Genomic DNA, 19,842 nt, shown 5'->3' with positions numbered 1-19,842 from the left:
TTACATCTGAGGCTTCATAAAAATAATGACAAGACATCACTTTAAAGCAAAATATCTGGATCAATTTTTTAGACAAATACTCAAAATCACAATCTTATTTTTTTTTACATCATACTGAGAAAATGAACATTTTAGACCTTCAAAATTTCTTGTGGAGTACATGCTGTGTGGTAAAATGATAACCATGAAAATATGTGAATGGTGTTGTACATCACTAAAAGAGTCGAAAGGCATTAAAAAAAATCTTTTAGCAGGACTACAGGGATAGGTACTGTTGACAGTAAAAGTGTACTTGGTATTTCCCCAGCCTCCTTATCATAACCAACTGATGCCTGCTTTACTTTGGGTATGCAGGGCTTTGAATTTTTGGTGGAACCAGTCTTTCATCCCCTGACTATGAGAGAAGAGCAGCCCCCTCTGGAGCAGTTCCCAAGGGATCCTTCCGCGCTGTGACTTAAGGAATGAAATAGTAATGGTGGGGCACTGGAGGAACAGGTGTCCCTCTTGCGTCCATGGTTGGCGTATCCTTCACAGTAGATGCAGTTGATGTCTGATAGCGATATATTCTGCTCTTATGGATGCAAAGTATTTGAATGCCTTCTGGCAGATGATCTACAGTAGGAATATACCATGAAGATGCTGCCAGTGTGTCCAAAGAGGAGGCTGGAAGAAGTAAAGGGTGGTGCAGTGGGTGTTGTGGTTTATTGCGTATCCACTTTTCCAGCTGTATCAGCATCTCTGAAATCTGCACATAATTATGACATGATTACATATATACAAAATAAGTTGAGAAATGTTTAACTTTTTTCATGAACTCAGGCTATGGACATAAGAAACAAAAGAGGTAAATCAGCAAAGAGGGCATGGTGCAGTGTTAAGACACATCCAGACTATGTTTAAACCACCTGTATTAATATTTTTGCCACTACTAAAATATTTAAATAATACCTAAGCAGGTAGACTGATTAAACCAAATTATTCAAACATACACAAAATAATAATGTTGTTGTTATCACAGTAATCTCAGTATTTTCAGTCGCAGTATTTATTTAAAACCAGTCTAAAAACCCCAAGGAGCACTGTTGAAATGTTTCCAATGATTTCATAGGTGTAATTTATGCTGTGGACATATCCCCACCAATTTATGACATGGCAGATTTTGTTCCCACCACCTTTTGAAAGTGTGCTATCATAGGATAAATAGATTTGCCTTTCTGTTTCATCTGGGTAAAGTGTTTCCTCTACATGCTTTCTTTGTTTCATTTATTCAATAATAACTCAAGTCATAATATACTTGTTTTAGTCAATAAAACATATTCTGTTCCTAATGACAAAATGTTGGTCCTTATATTTTGTTATATGATGCAGAGGGTCCTGTCCTTGACCTGCCTCAACCCCTGTTGTCTGATATCTCCTTGGTGGACATAATAAATATGGCACAACTGACTTCATGAAATGAAACAAATTACCTCTTATCAAAATAAATAGAAACAATTTAAGTACAAATATATTTTAAATATATAAATATATTTATATCTGTATAGTTAATCACTGATAGGCTTGACAAATATGACCTTTTTTCAACCTCTTTTTTCAGTCCCAGTACTGATTTCTTTTCACTGAATTTGAGAAGTATCTGAAATGAATGCAACACGCACATCCGCGTGCTTGTCTTCAGCACTTTTCGAATCAAAATTACACCCATAAATGAAGGTACTAACACTTTTTATAAGCTCTGACACTTGATTGCTTTTATGGGGAACCCATATGCTTCAATATAGCACCTTTAATGGTTCCATATTTAAACATTTTGGGAACATGTCTATTTTTTATTAATCATGTTGTGAGCTTAAAAGTTAAATGTGGATAGTTTATTATATTTCAATACTAGACAAAACTTTTACAAAGTAAAAAAGAAAGTGAGAAAGATTACATTTGTGCCCTTTACCAATTCCTGGATGTCACTGTTGGCAAGGAATTTCAGTTTAATGCATATAGCTACCAACTTATAAGACATAAAATACAAATTTGTTGGCATACAGTTTAACATACACAATTATCATATACATTTCATTAATACATGCCAATACACCAAATATATAAGCAACAAATTTCGTAAATACAATTATGGAGATTAGTCAACAAAACACATCAAATAAAACTTGAAATATAGTGTGGCCTTTAACAGGGATCGAGTTCTGTGTTGTATTCTAAGAATTGGCGCAGAAGTTTCTGTAATTTTTTCGCGGACTAGCACAGACACCTGAAATTTCTTAAGAAGCGCTACATGTAATGTAATGTGTTTTTGCTGCTCTAAGGTACTAAAACAAAAAATGTAAACATGACAAGACCAAACCTAAGTCATGTTCATTTGAATTGCTTAACAAAATACAAGCTCCTTCAGGTACTTTAAAATTTCAATGAATCAGGGGGATCATGCCTACTTAAGTTAACGGGCACGTGCCCAACCAGATTTTTGCTATTTGTATTTTTCATAATTATATGTAATATATATGTAATTTTATTTTTATTATTTGTTATAATATAAAGTTATGGACATGTTATCAGTCAAATGTATTCTAAGTGTTTCATAGATCATATTTCAAAAAGTAACATACCTCATTTCCCTATGGTATTGATTTCTTCCAACAGTTGCAGCTATAGATGCACTGTCACGCAGCCGTCCCCAGTTCATAACTGCAACTCCCGTCTTCCCCGGCACAACCTCACCAGATCCGGTGTCTTAGTTTTGCTACCCTATATATTTTCTCCTGTTCCTTTCAAACCATCTAGAAGTATTGCTGCTGTTCTATAGCATGTGCTGAGCGAGTGTCTAGTCTGACTGCATGTTACCGACCTGTTTTGTTTCCTCGCTGCTTCTTTCTTCGCCTGCGCCTTTGGATTTGTCTGCCTCTTTTGATTGTCTTCTGGTTTGTACCTTGGATTGGTTTATCTCGGTGATTCTGGTGCTCCCCCTTGGAATTGATCACCTTTCTGCTCTGTCTTTGACCCTCGCCTGTTTTGCTTTTACGATTGTTAATTTCTCCGTTGTAAATTAAAACTCTGTTTTATCCGCAAGCGCCTGACCTGTTCGAAAATGTCGCATGCAAACAGTACAGTGCTGAAAAGCTGATGAGCGGTGTGTTGCTGAAGTGTTTAGTATATTAGTGTATAAGCTTTCCAAGGCTATGGCTAGTACCAGCTAATGTTAGTACCCATACCCCAGTCCTGTTAAACCTTCTTGCTTTTTGTGACTTTTGATAGTATGAAATGCTATTTAGTATTGTACTGGTATTCTTATGCAGAAGTTCGTGTGAAGAAGCAAGTATCATTTTCAGTAACCATAACGGGACAAATATCAGACATGAAAACAAATATGCTGTATCTACCCTAATGAATATACAGGTACAATGTCTTGCTGTAATGTACTCCGTGCAATATTTTTTTTACTTATGGCATTTAGCTAACACTTTTTTTTCCCCCTTAAAATTCAAAGCAACTTGGAATTATGACTGAATATAACTTGGGGTTGCAGATAAGGAACTCTGGTGCATGTTATTTAAAACATGCACCGAATGAAATGATAAAAAGTAACTTAATTTTTTATTTTTTTTATTTGCATGTTACTGTAATGATGCCAACTTTGCTAATCAGATTAGACCTGCTCATCAGTGATAACGCGTTTGAGATGAAGCCAGAGAATGTCCTGGTGCTGCCCTTATGCTGCCATATTCATCCGTCCTCTCCATCTACTCCAATCGGTTCAGAAACAGCTTGACCACCCTAGACCCATTGGAGTAGCTGAGGCTCCCACACCTATACTGAACTGGCTACACTACCTAATATAATAAACCATTAGTTGGGCCACCCAAGGTTCCCTCTTGAGTCTTGGTCCTCTCACGGTTCCTTCCATAAAATTCCTTCCAGGGAGATTTCATTGCCACTGGCTTTATTAGGGATCTAAACCCAATTATTTGTAAAGCTGCTTTGTGACAACACAAAAAAGCACTGTATAAGTAAATTTGGATTGATTTGACTCTAAAAACCCAAATTATGCTGCTCCCAAAAACAATGGCTTTGTCCTGTGGCAAAACCCAGTGCACAGAAGCACTGCGTAAATGACTACTACGTAGCCTCGTTGAAATGGCCAAATATGAAACAACATCCATAACGTTATGCAGGAGTGTATACGAGCTTGTCCTGTATATACTTTAAATACAATAAATACAAATCTATTGATAACGTTATACCCTTGTTCTCTGCGCGACTTGTCAGGTTCCATTTGGATCATTCATTGGGGTTCCTCTCATCAATGAAAGAGTTAGGCTAAGTAAAAGTAGGATATACATAACAATAGTCGACCAAAAACAACTACCCACAATTATAACAAATGTATACATTTACATTTATATTTACAGCCTAATTATACATAGAATACAAAGAGCACGTTCTACTACTACGGGTAATGGACGCATGCCCCTCCCCCGAAGGTGAGTAGCCACGGCAACGTAAACGCTCGGAGCACTGGGGCTGGCAATGCGCGCTAAGGTGCCCGGGAAAGAGCCTACTATGCACGTCACCCTGTACAACAAAATCATGATTTGGGTTAGTGAAATTCTCAGACAGGCTTCATCCAAAGGTTGGAGTCTACGCATCATCATAGAAAGAAGCCAACAATAAAAATTAGATTCTCAACGGGTTACTGCTAATAGTGATCAAATATGTCCACATTAAGTGATTCTGGCTTCGAAGAGGACTTTCAAAGCCCTTCTCCATCTAACTTCTTTACAATTCCATGGTCAGTAAATCTTAATAACAGACTCATAGCTGACCACCATGAGGTCATTTACGACGAGAGCTGTTTCATAATTCAGAAAAACAACGAGGAGGAATTTCTTGCTCTTAATTGTTTGGCTCGTCAACCGCAGGTAAGATGTAGATGATGCAGCTCGTGACACGCGACTGTTTCTTAACCCGCATTTTATGTCCGGCCACCATTTTTCCCCCCACAGATTACTGCAGAGGCCCGCTGCAAACTAGTAAGCTGGCTTATAGCTGTTTATAAACACTTCAAACTGTCGTTTGAATCCTGTTGCTTGGCTGTCAATATCATGGACCGATTTTTGGTCACGACGTCAGTGGCCGCGGACTGCTTCCAGTTGCTCGGCGTAACGTCTTTACTGATTGCGACAAAACACGTAAGTGACTGTGGCCTATGAAAACTTTGCTTAAATTTTGTTTGATCTCTCGCAGATTATTGCAAATTTACAATGTTTAGCAGTAGTCTACCTCTTAACCTTTAAGCCTACCTATTTTCAATATGAATTCATTTTCAAACAATGAATAAGGACATAAATATTCCCGAATACTATGAAATGGAGGCAAAACAAAAATAATCAAACAAACAAACAAAAACCCGGACCGTTCCATTCCTTAAGGGGTGCGTTGCATTTATTACTTGTAATTTTAAAAAAATATTTCTGTAATGGCATATTTATGCGATTCCAGCGCATTATTAGGTGCGTGTCTTCATTCGGAAATTTGCATTAAGAAAATCTTATGATCTTTTATCCTCCCTAAAATTTGACACACAGTTATGACGTTCCTAAATGAAAACAACAACTGAACTTAAAACTGCTGGTTTTGTGTCTTAAAATGTAAAAAGTAAAAATGCAAACAACATAATTGACATAACTTCTCACTTTTTATGATGTGGCTCCCAAATCTGTATTATGCCAGACTATTTACCTTACACTTTAAGATGCTAGGTCTATAGCAAAGATTCTGCATCATCAATTAACTGCCATCATACTAAGTGTTGTAAAAAATTACTTGACTAAGTGCATACGGGTAGCAGTAAAAACATCTAGGGTGCTTGTTATTAGGGCATGAAAGTGTAGTTATTTAAAGTGTAATCATCCTATGAAAGGAAAAATGTTTTATTAGGAAACTTATGTTTTTAACATTTTTTCTAAAGCAGTGACAGTCATTTTCTCACTAGCAAATACTCAGGGCTTTGTTGGTAATGACACCTGAGTACACAATTTTCAGGATCCTTCTGTTCTGTGTTGACTTAAAGCTCAGTGGTGTGTATCAAATATATGGACTGAGTTTGAAAGCTTAAAGCCCTTGAGTGTTGATATGTATTTTTCCTTGAACCCATCAGGTTGAAGTGTGCTCTCCTCGCATCAAGCAGCTTCTCTCACTCTGCTGCAATGCCTTCTCCAAAGAGCAACTCTGCAATCTTGAATGCCTTATTCTTCTCCGACTCAACTTCAGGTTGGCTGCACCCACTCTCGCTTTCTTCCTCGATTACTTAGTCAGTCAGGAGTTATCCTGGCACAGAGTTGGTGGAAAGGATGATAACTTCACTGATTTGTATGAGGTCAAAAATGACGATGACTGGACAGCCACTGAAGAAGACCAGCTCTCCAGAGTGGAAAAGTATAAATATTTTGCTTGCAAAATCTGTGAACTGAGTCTGGCAGACTATGCTTTCAACAAATACCAGCCATCTGTGATTGTGCAGAGTGCTATAATACTGGCAAAGGACCATTTCAGAAAGCCAGCCTCATTCAAACACACGAGCTCATCAGAGATGGCAGATTTACTCTGTACTGCAGACCACAACTCCATAAATTATTCTTTAATTCAGCAGTGCACAGAAGATCTTAGGTTGTTGGTGTCACTCAATCTAGAGTCACTTCAAGACTTAAAAGCACTCTGAAACAATTGAGTAATTACAACTGCTGGTAAACCTATTCTCTTTGTACTGTTATCTTAAAGACTTTTTGTTTTATGTTTGTAATATATTACCAAATGAAGCACAATTTATTGTGAACATACAGTTGTTATTATTGTCACCCTTGATTGTTTAAATCAAGGCAAATTTCTTCATAAATAAATGGACATGTAGCTACCAACTTTAGAATATTTTAATAGCATGTCAATTCAACAAGAAAAGTGGTCTTTATTTTACAAAAGAATCAGAATGAAATGGATGGGATTAAAAGGCACCCATCCTTAACTCTTGGTTTCACATCCTCTGGCAACAAGGACAGCCTCCAGACATTTCATACAGCCATCTTTGAGTTTCTTTCCTTGTCTTCTGGTAGTTTCTCCTTCCACTGCAGTTCTTTCAGACACTGGCAAGGTGTGTTTGCAAGGTTTAACATATTTTATCTCTCTAAAAGATTGAATTGTTTTGAGATCAGCACCCATTGCTGGGTAGTTGAAAAAGGCCATGTGTATTTGTTCTTTATCCAGCTACAGGACCCATTTCATTGGATCCAAACCTAGTTGCCTTCACTTGGGAGCGCTTTATGCTCTTAGACACTTTGATAATCCTCAGATTTCATTATTCCTATACTATGATGAAGGCCTCCAGTTCCAGAAGCAGCAAAACAGCCCAACACCATTATGGAGCCTCCACAATATTTCACTGTAGGTAGGATGCACTTTTCCTTACAGGCTTCATTTCATTGTCTATAAACATAAGACTTGTCTGCATTGCCAGAGAGTTCAAATTTGGTTTCCTCTCTTGATAGGACATTATCCCACATGGCTTGTGTTAAGCATATTTTGGGAAAGGTCATTCACCTCTTTTTATGCCTTTTTAAAGCAGTGGGTTCCTCCCTGGCCTTCATCCAAATAGCCGTTCTTTGTACAGTGTGCAGTAATGTAGGTTGAATCTATCACTCCAGATGTCCCTGCTCAGCTTGAAATTCTTTGGCTGTTGTATGTGGTTTCTTTTCTTCATTTCATACCAACATTTGCAAGGTTAAGCCATCAATTTTCCTCTTTCTACCACATCCTGGAAGGTTCTTGATTGTTGCAAATGAGTAGCAAATGGCTTTAGGACATTTCAAACCACTGAAGACATCATGCCAATATCTACCCTTGTTCTCTGTGATAATAACATTTGTGGTCTAGTTAGGCAGCTCTCTTTTCTTTGACAATGTGAACAAGAAACATGGAATAAAACTGGCATTCTTAAGCATCAGTCATAGAGTAATTAAATAGGGTAATTCATGAGGTAATTAAAGGCATGCGAGTACCTCAAATCCAAAATTGTTGGTTACAATGCTGTAACCACTGGTAGGACAAGGAACAGTTAGCCACTTTCAAATCACGCCTGACTGTTAGGTAAGTGGAGGGTTGTTGTACCTGAAATTTCAGGGCTGTTTGAATTTGAATACATATTTTTTAAATAACAGAAATTAGCTACCAGTAATTACATGGGGGAATCAGTGCTGAACTCTTCTGACCTGGCATTGCAGAAACAGGAAGGTGAAATTCCAGCAATCTGTATTTTTTCTTTCCTTTATGCATAAGTTATTAGACTTATTCACTGATTTGAATTTTTTGTTTAACATTCCTCTGTAAACCTTTCCATGTACATAAATAATACTTTTTTCAAAAGTATCTTTAAGGTTTAAGATCAGACACATCCGAGTTTCTTATCTCCATGTAAAGCTGGACACCACTGTCTTAATTTGCAACCATTTTGCAGCTGATACAAAACAGAATTTAGAAAGTTGCAACGCAAGGAACGTGTTTGCATTTTTGTTAGTATAGAAGTTGTAACATACATTTTTTAAATGTTATTTGTTAAACTAGGTCACCTTAGGTCAGTAACTTCATGTAACTCACAAACAAGGTTTGCCTGTTGTATTTTCAAACCCTTTGCTGACAAACAATTTTCCCTGTTAAAAATGGCACACTAAATAAACTGTACATTGATATAACCTGGTATGGTTCATTATGGTATGGTATCAAAATGTGCATTTTTATTTTGCTTTGTCATCTACTCTTTATTAGGATCCAAGAAGAAAAGTAATACATTATGTTTAATTTGAGAGTCTCTGTTGGCTGAGTAAGAAAAAAAACAGCCCTTTATCTAGGAGTTTATGGTAGTGTCTTCTTCCTAATAAGGAAAGAAATGTCTGTCTTCTTATGAAATGTCTATTTCTATCTTAAATAGATACAATTTGGATGTAGATAATATTCTACAGTACATTGACAAATAAACAAAATATGTGAAAACCTGCTTGTCTATTCTGTGTTTTCCGTTTTTAAATTATTGTATGTTTTTTAATTGAACAAAAGCTGTAGTGAAAGCTTAGGTTAGCGAGATTTTACATTAGAATATAGATCTACATGGGAGAGTTTAAATAAACAAGCGACGGATTGGAAAAAGTAGAGCTCTTACGATAGATGGCGATACATATGCTCTGTTCGCAACCCGCTAGACATTCAAAGAGTAAGCGATTTATAAACTTCGCTTCGCTATTGGTCGAGACACAAGGGCGGATTTACATTTAATTACTTGGGGGAAGAAAGAAAACAGTTTGTCTACGAGAACAGCAACAAAAACAAATTATTAAGCTATATCCATCTTCGACTTTTAGAGGACAGTGAGTGGACCTTGTTTTTTCTGATGGTTGTTAGTCTTCATGTATAAACTATTTTTGAATAACCGGGATTCGGTTGGGTGCGCCATCATCTCTATCATACAGGATACAGGATCTAAACAGGTGGGAACATTGTGGAACCGGACAATTTATCTACCAGGATTGGGCTGCTGTCTTTTTTTGTGGAATTTCCTTCGTGCCTAAGTTACAGAGCTTCAACACCAAAGCTACACGGACACTTTCTCCACATAACCCAAAGGTTATAAGTAGAAGCTCATGAAGTAGTAACGAGTTTAGCTGATATTGCCAAACAAAAAATTGAGAAGTTGAGTAAGTCGCAGTAACACCGGTATTTTTTTCTGTGGCTACTGTGTCGACCTCCTGGTAGTAGCGTGTTAAGGCTTTGTCCCATTATCCACCAACTTAAAAAGAAGAATAGCACTAACGGGCTAGTCATCTGAAACCCAGCCCAGGCGGAGACCAGAAACTCTGGAGTAACGATAACTAAGAGGGAAGTTTTCCATGCTTAGCTTTTATCGCAACAGCCCGGAATGACTGACCAAAAATATTCAACGTTGGATGAAACGTCGCTTCGGAATTTGGTGAGTCAATTTATCGGTTAGCCTACTCTATTTATAAAGAGAAAATATGGTAGTTTACTGCTCTCTTTGATTTTACAAAAATCTGGAAATTTAGCTAACTTCAGGCTAATGGAACACGCTGCCATCCAAAGTTGAACTTTGTCCATACTCAAGCTTCACATGTGCGTTTCTAGTCATGAAAATGGAACTTGAGGCTGGGGATGCTTTAATTATCCTTATATACTTGTAGCAGCTGTTTTTTTTGGGTGGGGGGTGGCGATGAGCACAGATGAAATTAGGCGAGGGAGGCTACTGTTTCTTCATGTGTATAGGAACAATAATCGATGTATACAGGGTTTAATTCCACGTAATGAGGGAACAAGGCCCACAAGAGTCTTGCACAATGGTCCCAGAATTAAGGTATCCATTAGCTCATGCAAGAACTATAAAAGATGCTGTCCCATTTTTTTTTGGAATTAACACACTTCAGAAATTAAATTGTTTCTTATTTGCAGCATTTTTTGCATGTGTAAGGTTGTAAATTAATGTTTTACTTTTTTTCCTTCCTGAAATTCTTAAATGCATTTAATCAAGGCAATATATAGTCAAATTTGTTAGCCTACTTATGTTTAAAAGCTTGACTTTTGTTTTAGAGTGCACCACTAAAAATGTTATCCATATAGTCAGAACAGTATCAAATAAAGCAGACACCCTTATAATTCACTCAGACATCCTTGATGTCTATCTGACATGTTAATTTACGTTTTGGTAAATTAAGTTCAGTTGACTCACCCAAGCCTTATTTTTCCAACATGTTTTGCAAGGCATGTCCTCATGAGTCACTGTATGTGACAGCACTGTTAACTGTACCCACTGATTCCTATGTCTATATTCCTTCTAAGTCTTCATGCATTTTGGTTTCATACATGCCAGTTATTGGAACCCTCAGAAAATGTAATAGATGCATCTTCTTAAAGTCTTTAAGAACTCAAGTGGTTCTCTGCAGTCCTGTGTCACGGCAGGAAGAATATAGGGTCATGGAGTTCACTGATAATCTCTCATCTTGGAGAAGGTCAGAGAAGAATTTAAATGACTTAAGGTATTGACACCCATAAAAAAGGCACAATAAATAATTCATGTAAATATCTACATTATGATGAATCCATGAGAAAAATGGATTGCAAAAAAAATTTCCCATTGTCTTTTCTCACTTTCTCCTTTTTCTCACAAGACGGTTTTCACATCCTTCGTTCCTCTGGGTTAGAAATGTCCCAGTCTCTCTTGGGACACCCCCAGTTTCCATCGGTTTAGCTCTCCTCAGTTTATTTTTAGTTGTTTATGCATTGGTTTTCTCTTTACTCAAATTTTGCGAAACTTGTCATACATTTTTGGGAGTGTTTCTTAGTATATTGAAAATTAATTGATGGGCTTTTATACACATTTGTTTATATAAAATATACAACTGCTTTGTCCAATGAATACTGAAATAGAGTATTAATTACTATTTCACATGTGTTCAGAACATTTAAAATATATGTACAGTGGAAAGTTGTATTTTTTTTTTTTCTTTTCCTGGTTTCTCTGCAGGAAGCCAGAGCTTTTACAGTTTTTATAGGTTCCTGATTAATCCCCAGGGTCAGTCAGTTTGCTCAGGGTCTGGAGCAGGAAGGCTTCCTCTACAGTGTTTGCTATGAATGTGGGAAAACGTGTTAGGTGATCTGATGCATAGTGACATCTTAAGAACATGATCTGTTTTGTTTTTGTGAACACACAATAATTATTTTTTTCCAGTTCAATTCTGAAGGTACAAACGCAAAGGTGTAAAACAGCTTCTGGCAAAGGACATTTCCATTAGACATATGTAGCTGAGGAATTTAGGTAAACAGTACTGGTTATTTAAAGCTCAGTCTGCTTCTCTTGTGAATTCCCATACATGAAAGCATCTCTTTCCTGGGTTTATTAGAGAGGCATTATAATTAAAGCCCTACTAAATTTGTGGTGAAAGACTTTTATGACCAAGTTTCTCAAAAATGCACATTTCATGGATTTTACAAGAAAAATGGTTGTCAGTCTACAAACAGTTATTTACTTGCATCCTTATTATTTTGATCTGAAAATATGATTCCTACAAAATGCTTCACACACAATTCATATAAATACAGAGGCCCTAAATGATGTGTCCTGTCTCCAAATAAGGGCAAAGTCATGGCGATAGCTGTAAATTTACTGAGTCACAGTGGTGACTTGTTCGCCTCTCCGGGTGGAGGGGGGTGGAGGAAATTATTCCACAGCCTGGGCAGTGTAGAATATACAGTTCTCTAAAATGCCAAAAAACATGAGATGAAGTGTGTGCACTGTAAAGAAGAGAATATTAGATGCTTGTCACAATGGCATATGCATGACAGATTACCAGTTAAAAAATCAAGATGGTTGTAATAAGAGCAGCCAATCAGATTTTTCTTATAAATGGTCACAATCATCTTTTTGAGCATGTTGCATGTTTTGTCAGTACTTTAAGAAAACTCAGCTGCTGGTTTAATAGAAAAAGGGTGGTTTAGACCAGTTACAGAAAATTTGGAAAAAAACAACAACCAAAAAACCACGAAACAAGTAGTTGTCATAGTAACAAGGAGCTGGATAGGTGTTGGCCTGTTATGCTGTTAGTATATTTGTCACCAAATGGTTTTGCTCTTTGGTAAAATTAAAATAAGTCTGGTATTCAGATTTGCATAGCTTTATTTAAAAAAATAAAATTAACGGAACTGCAATGACTTATCAGACTTTTTAGCAAATCTCAGAATGTTTGTGACAACTCTAGATATAGTAACTTGGTCTTGGTGATCTTACAGGCTTCCAGTAAGACAAAGTTGCCCATTGTGGAAGGTGGACCTTTAAAAGTTTAGATGTCAAAACTTTAGTTATAGAGTGGATTTTTGTGAACAAATTTGTCAGTTACTGACATGTTGCCATTATGAAAAAAATCTTGTATTTTTTTTTTTGTTCTATCCTAAAGCAGTTATCAGCATTTATGACTCCAAGTCCTGTGAAACCAATCTTTGATGTTAATCCTCTTTCATAAATCAGTCTTAAAAATTAGATTATCCAGATGAACTCCTTGTATTTTAAGCGCTTTGCTTTGCCACATATAGGTATGAGCAGGATAAAAAAATGTGACCCCTCTTTTAATGTTTTATATTACAAGAAAGACATATGTTAATATAACAACAAAACAGCTTGAAATTGTGTATTCAATGGTTGAAAATGCCTAAAAATTAGGGGAAAGCAATGATGTAACTTTTGATGCTGATAGTCATAGAACAGAGACATAGCAGAGGCCTGTCTCACTTGGTTAATTCTCTTGCATGGAGATTGATGCCAGAGATGTCTCAAGACCATTCAATGTAACTTCATTTCTTTCATTAAAATCATTCCCATGACCTAGCACTCGCTGCCAAAAGGTGAGCAGTTTACCTCCAACACTTTTTATTTTTATTTTTTATTTATTTTTTTTTAATCAGATAATTGTTTTCCAGATGTTACAAATTAAATGGGGAATTCAAATTGTATGGTGACTCACCAGTCACAATGTTCTCATTGTATTGCTTTCATGCAGCCTCTTCATGTGTGCTATATCTTTGGGTAACAAGCTGTGGCTTGTGCCGCCTTATCAGTATGTCAGAAGGGAGGCACAACATGGCTCTGTGTGTGTATTTTGGTGGCACTGTGCCCAAAAGTGACTTGGCACTCTGCTAGATTCTGAACAACAAAACTAAGAAGCTTATGTTTTCTGTAGCTCACCATATTGCTACATGGTTAGGCCTTACATGGGAAGGGAACCCACCTTGCCTGTCTTAAGGAAATTGTTATTTTGATCATTTGACTTAAAAGCTGCCTGTTGCTTGAATATGCTTAATGCAGTTTTTGGAAAGAAATGAACTTTTAAACACCTTAGTAAGTACACCCTACCAATGACTGGATATTTTCACCTTTCCTGATTTTCACACCATGTCTTGCTGAATAGTAACAGTGCATTTCATTAAGTATTAACTGGCCATAGGAAAAAAAGGCTGTGTCTGAAGTCACCATATGGGTCTCTGGCTACTTTAAAATCTTAAAATTGGAATAAACAAAAAGAAAGTCTTTGGATATCTCCCTATTACAAAATTTACATCATACTTGACTTAATGCTGAAATCTGGGATGGTATAAAAGAGCAAAGTAGGACTAAAGTTTAGTACCGTGAGATGGATAGATATATATATTGCATAGTTGTTACACTAGTTGTTACTGCTGCAGTTCTAAAATAGATGTTTTGTGAGGAAAGCAGCGCAACTGGTTTTCAAAAGTCTAAAGTTCTCATGTCACTCCACTGCTGCATTCCCTTCACTGGCTTCCAGTAGCAGCCTGCATCATTTATATATATAAAAAAAAAAACCTTGATGTTCGCCTACAAAGCCAAATATTGACCAGCCCCTCCTTGCATCATGGCAATGGGCAAAGCCTGATCTGTACCTTTAAGTATTTTGAAACTCAAGTATGCTTCAGCTTCAAATGCCATCCTTCAACTGTCATGGAAGATAAGACTTTCTTCTGTCCTGGATGGTGGAATGAACTTCTACTGGCTGTCCAAACAGCAGAATCCATTACTGTCTTTAAATGCATACTGAAGACTCATGTATTCATGAATTATTTAAACAATCACTATTCTTGCACTTGTGGAAATAATATTGCACTTTTATTGATTTAATGGAACATTTTAGCACTAACTGTTTGGTATCATATTTTATTTTCTGATTTTGTACTTGTGTTCAATTTGCATTTCTTTCTGGGTATCGGCTTTGACTCGTTTTGACTCCTTCATTGGTTCAGTTTCACTCTAGCCTGGCTCGGATACATTCTAGTAGAACAGTACTACTAGATACATTCAACTAGAACAGCTGAAATGTGATGTGACTAATGCAACACTAAAGCAGTCATCAAATGATGCAATTTTAATATTCATTATATCTTGTATGGTAGCCAGCAGTAAATTCCACATTTTTCCATTTGCACTGACCTTGAACGTTTAGGATTGTTCTGTATGCTGAAACTCGCAGTATCTGAACAAGAGGTCATTGTATTAGAAATGATTCACACACATACACTGTTGGGTAGAAAGGACTAAACTCGAAGCTTTTTTTTTTTTTTTTTTTTTTTTCTTGCCCATTTTTTGCTCTGTTCTGTTTTTGTTTTTGTATTGACTTTATATATTCACCATATCTTCTGTATATTCTTTATATGCACTTTATATGTACTGCTAGATCTAAATAAAGAGGTATGAGGATATACTGTGGCATTTGTTTGTAACTATATAGCTATCTTTTGAGATCTGATTGGGACATCTCTAGTATGCTGTCTTATGGTATGTTTGTGATGCAGTTAATGATGTTGCTGTAATAAGTAAAACAAGCTACATTAATAATCAAGGTGAAAAAAGTAGATATTTGCACCATAGGATTTATAAACACAAATTGTTTTATTAGTTAGTTGGCTAGTTAGTTGGCTACTGGCTAGTGTAGCTAGCTAGGAAGCAAGGTCATTTACAATTTAACATGAACAAGTTATTGGACACTGCAGTCAAGTCAACATAGGGAAAACCTAAGTTGTAGTTATCTTATTTTCTCAAGGGCAAATCTTTGGTCTATCTTTTTTTCACTATACACAACAGATTAGCTTGCAAGTAAGCAGGCCTTTAAAACCAAGCAGTGTTTCTCAGCACTAAAACAAAGCCTACTCAAATGCTGTGTGTCCTTTGAAACGTTCTAAGGTTTTCAGATATTGTATTACCATTAATGTGAAGGATTGTCTACCTGGCAGTTGAATGATACTGGGCTTGCCTAGTTGTTTTGTTTTTACTATTATTGTCTTGTATTTACAATGTAAAAATACAAAAAAGGTTCTGTTCCAATGGCATTTATAGAGAATACTTAGATAGTAATGGATGATGATTATGATGATGATAATAATAATGAACACATGGGTACTAATGGGAGTAACTTTAAAGCTCACTTAACATTTTAATGTGACCCTCCATTCTTTCTTTCTCTCATTTCATATGTCTCTCTTTACATTGTTGCTCTCGGATATCAATCAAAATTCAAAATGTATTTATATAGCGCTTTTTACAACTTATGTTGTCACAAAGCAGCTTTACAAATGTCCAAGCCCAAGCCCCCAGTGAGCAAGCCAAGGGTGACAGTGGCAAGGAAAAACTTACTAGAGCATGAGGAAGAAACCTTGAGAGGAACCAAGACTCAAAGGGGGGGCCATTCTCCTCTGGCCAAGGACACTATACCAATACAAAATGCACAACACCACTGAAGCAAAATAAGCACTGGTTTGAGTAATCTTTTGTAACTATATGAAACAGTTGATGTATCTATAGTTTTGCACTCATGTTTTCAATACTGCGGTTCAGGCTTTTTCATCAGTTAATAAATTAAATAGATGAATCTGTTTAAAAAAAGTTGATTACATTGCTAGGAAAAAAACAGTAATTTCTGTTATGGCTCTGATGTTTTCAGCTCGATGGAACCGTGGATATTGTGGAGCGTCGTCTCATTAGGACAGCTATACGGGAGCTGCAGCGGTGTGAGATTGAGGACATGGAAGCTGCCCTGACAAACAAGAGGTTCAGACGTGGTTTAGAGCACAGGCATGAGGATAAGGAAAATCAACTTCGGTATGGGAAATTGTTTCAGTATGTTTTGTTCACAATATGAATTATGAAAAGCAAGAAGCAGTTGATCTCAAGAAAGCAATATAATGTTTATCAGTATACTTTTGTTTTGCTTTAGGTTATTTTTGTGCATGTTTTACTCTAAGGGCTGGATTCTTGTACATGGATAACGCCATGGACCAAGCTGTTATGTTAGTGGTCCATGTTGTCCATATGTTATAGTGGAAGACACTTTAGTTTAGGTTTAGGGCTAATTTTGCTCTGCAAAATCACTTTTATATTCACACATTACTGTAGGTAGCAACAACTATTCCTCCATTTGACTGTACTGTGATTGTTCAACTAGTTAGATAATTTCAGTTTCATTGTCTGAACACTTAAAACTGAACGGGTGTTTTTAATTTTAGTCTTTGCTCCCTGTTCTTGGTACTTGTCTTTTGCATAAAGATGCATAAATATTAACGAAAGAAGATTTCACCAATTTGGTTGTTTAAAGACTAAGGATCATGGAAAATTGCAACAAGTGTCTACAGAACTTTTTTATTGGAGTGGTCCAGTCTTTTTATTGAGGTGATTACAGTATTGGCAGATTATAATAAATGCTATTTAAAATCTTTCAGTGATTTTTATGATATCTTATTTAATAATCCCAATTGATGGTCTATGTACCCCTGTATCGACAAAGAGCGTGGAATGGCCTTAGTGAAACAATAACATTTTTTTTCTCTGCGTTATTAATGCTAAAAAGGTTTGTCTATACAAGCTACAAACGGAACACTTTTACGGACAGTTTCTCTTTTAAATTACCTATATTGCCAAACATTTTAGTGCTAATGCAAAAAAAAAAAAAAGAAAAAAAGTAATGTAAATGTAGAAGTTGATGCGAAGCAACACTGTGACACAGTTGCCCCTATTGTACTTTTCCCCAGTACCACCAGCTACTGGAGAATTTACTGCTAACAGTGAGTGAATGAGTGAGTCCAGTGTATATGTAGTGTCAAAAAGAATCTGTTTTGAGGTATGTGCTTTCTAGTGTTGTCTGACAAGATGTATTTTGAAAGAGGAGAGGCTACTGCAAGCATAGGTATGTTTTCCAGTTTTACAAAATCTGCAACTCGTGGAGGGCAATTGAGTGGGGAATAGTGAGCAGACCAGTATCAGGCCCTAAATTGGATTATTTGTAAAAAGAAATTGGTACATTCAAACTAAATGCAGTGGCTGCAATGATGAAGCATTGTAGCTGCTGAATTACTTGTTAGTTTCCCTTTTTAAAATGTTATTGTTCATTCTCATGCTACTACAAAACAATTTTTAGGACATGACTAAGGTCATTTTTCATAATACTGTAATGAGGCCTCAGTAGTTGTAGGCCGAGCAAATTCATCTTCTTTTTTTTGAGCAATAGACAATTCAGACATTCGTGAGAAAAGCCAACTTGCTGACATCTCCTTCAGATGTTCATTAGAAATGTCTTTAGACAAGTAACTTGTGTAATTTTAATAAATGTAGTTGCTCAGATTGGGTTAACTGTTTGCTTTTTTTATATCAAAAGTCAATTTCATTGTTCTGCCTCCCATCATAGTCTACTTAAGAATGCTAAAAATGCACGAAGAACTTTTCACTCCTTCCTCCAGAGTCACATTTTCCATTTTGAATCATTTTCTTAAGCTGGAGTCCATTTTTGCCAAGAGCAACTTCTTGGTATGTGGTATGTGTGTGGCTAACAGTTGTCAGTCTGTTATAGGTGAATGACACTTGCCAAGTTGGTATGTTTGTTTATGTGGTGTGTGTGTGTGTGTGTCTGTCTGTCGGGCACATGCCTGTTTATATTCACAGGCCTGATGTGGCAGCATCCTTGGATATGCTTTCAAGGAAGGTTGAGGACATTCAAGACATTGACACACTTTCTGCAATGGTAGGAATGTGTAGGAAGAAAGTATGCAGTACAATTTAATATCAGCTGCACAATGACATGACTAAGGCAGGGAAAGAAAGACAATCATCCCTGATGTTCATGTTTTGTTTTTTGTTTTTTGTTTTTTTTCTGGTTATAATTAAAATGTCATTATAATTTCCAAGCAAAGGTTGAAATATACATTTTAAGAATTTTCTTGTTTATGGCAGCATCAGTGAATACTAGCCACTCCATCCTTTTTAAACTTTAAAAAAAAAATTCTACTTATGGGACACTGTCTGGGTTTTATCACCTGTCTGTCTGTCCAGCTACAAAACACTACAGAGTATGAAGAGAGGAAACTAATTCGTGCAGCCATTCGTCGACTTAGAGCTAAGGAAATCCAGGGTAGGTTTTGTGTAAAGTTGGCTAAAATGGTGTCTTGGTATATATGAATGCCCATCTGCAGCTTGTGTGTTTTCAACCAGGTGCACTAGAGAGGATTCAGTTAACAGGACGGCATGTGGAGCAGCCACAAAATCCCCAAAGAAGAATAAATGTGGAGGTGAGTGAGTAAAGGAAGGTGATTGATGAGATTTGGGTTTGGAGAAAGAGCATTTGGTGCTGTACAGGTATGAAAATAAGACAAAATACCCTTTTGAATTTTATAAATGGTTTGTGTCATGTCATCACCAAAGATTCACTGTTGACCAGATGGTATTTTCACTAGGCAACTCACAAGTACACGTAATGTCATTTATGTAGTTGTAAATAGTTAACAACGGTCATTTGAGGGTACTCTGTATTATTGCTGTGAAGTAGTCTCATCTCTTGATCAAATTCTGTTTTTGTTGTCAGCTTCACTAACATGCACCTTTGCTACTTGACTGGCTACTTAATTAAGGGCTCTGTGCTTGTCATGTTATAAGTAGTAATGGATTACAGTAATTCAGTTTGTATTTCTGTCTGCTGTAGTAGTAGTAGTAGTAGTAGTAGTAAAAATTAAAGTACAAAATATAAAAATATTCTATGCAATATATAAATAATAGCTACAATATATAAAATGGCTACTTTTTCACACTGAAGAGTGCTTTACAAGAGTAGATTCAATATATAAACAGGGTAAAAACAGAAAAGGAGAGCAGACATTTACAGGCAAGAATCAGTGCAGGACACACGCACAAACAGCAAGATGAGTGTTGAGCCAGAAATGGAGCATATGGAGGTTGTTAAGGAG

The 19,842-nt window shown here is 36.5% G+C and overlaps 2 protein-coding genes across 6 annotated transcripts in view; both read left to right on the top strand.

Annotated features, from left to right (window-relative positions):
• Positions 1 to 4,721: 4,721 nt before the first annotated feature.
• Positions 4,722 to 6,727, top strand: LOC113576906 (cyclin-O protein B). Its single transcript, XM_027009258.2, has 3 exons — positions 4,722 to 4,928; positions 5,013 to 5,198; positions 6,167 to 6,727. The coding sequence occupies exons 1-3, from the start codon at positions 4,722 to 4,724 to the stop codon at positions 6,725 to 6,727; spliced, it is 954 nt and encodes a 317-aa protein (XP_026865059.2).
• A 2,591-nt stretch (positions 6,728 to 9,318) lies between these two features.
• The window catches only part of smtnb (smoothelin b), a 53,457-nt gene continuing 42,933 nt past the window's right edge, over positions 9,319 to 19,842 (top strand). For all 5 annotated transcript variants that reach the window (XM_035526057.1, XM_035526055.1, XM_035526054.1 and 2 more), the window contains exons 1-5: positions 9,319 to 10,015; positions 16,557 to 16,714; positions 18,548 to 18,626; positions 18,935 to 19,013; positions 19,094 to 19,170. In XM_035526057.1, the coding sequence (XP_035381950.1) occupies positions 9,965 to 10,015; positions 16,557 to 16,714; positions 18,548 to 18,626; positions 18,935 to 19,013; positions 19,094 to 19,170 (444 nt within the window). In that variant the 5' untranslated portion in view covers positions 9,319 to 9,964. The remainder of the gene's footprint in view (positions 10,016 to 16,556; positions 16,715 to 18,547; positions 18,627 to 18,934; positions 19,014 to 19,093; positions 19,171 to 19,842) is intronic.

This window comes from Electrophorus electricus, chromosome 5 (assembly GCF_013358815.1).
Source record: "Electrophorus electricus isolate fEleEle1 chromosome 5, fEleEle1.pri, whole genome shotgun sequence".
Classification (NCBI taxonomy): domain Eukaryota; kingdom Metazoa; phylum Chordata; class Actinopteri; order Gymnotiformes; family Gymnotidae; genus Electrophorus; species Electrophorus electricus.
Note: the sequence above shows the minus strand (reverse complement) of the source record. Positions and strands in the feature narration are given on the sequence as shown.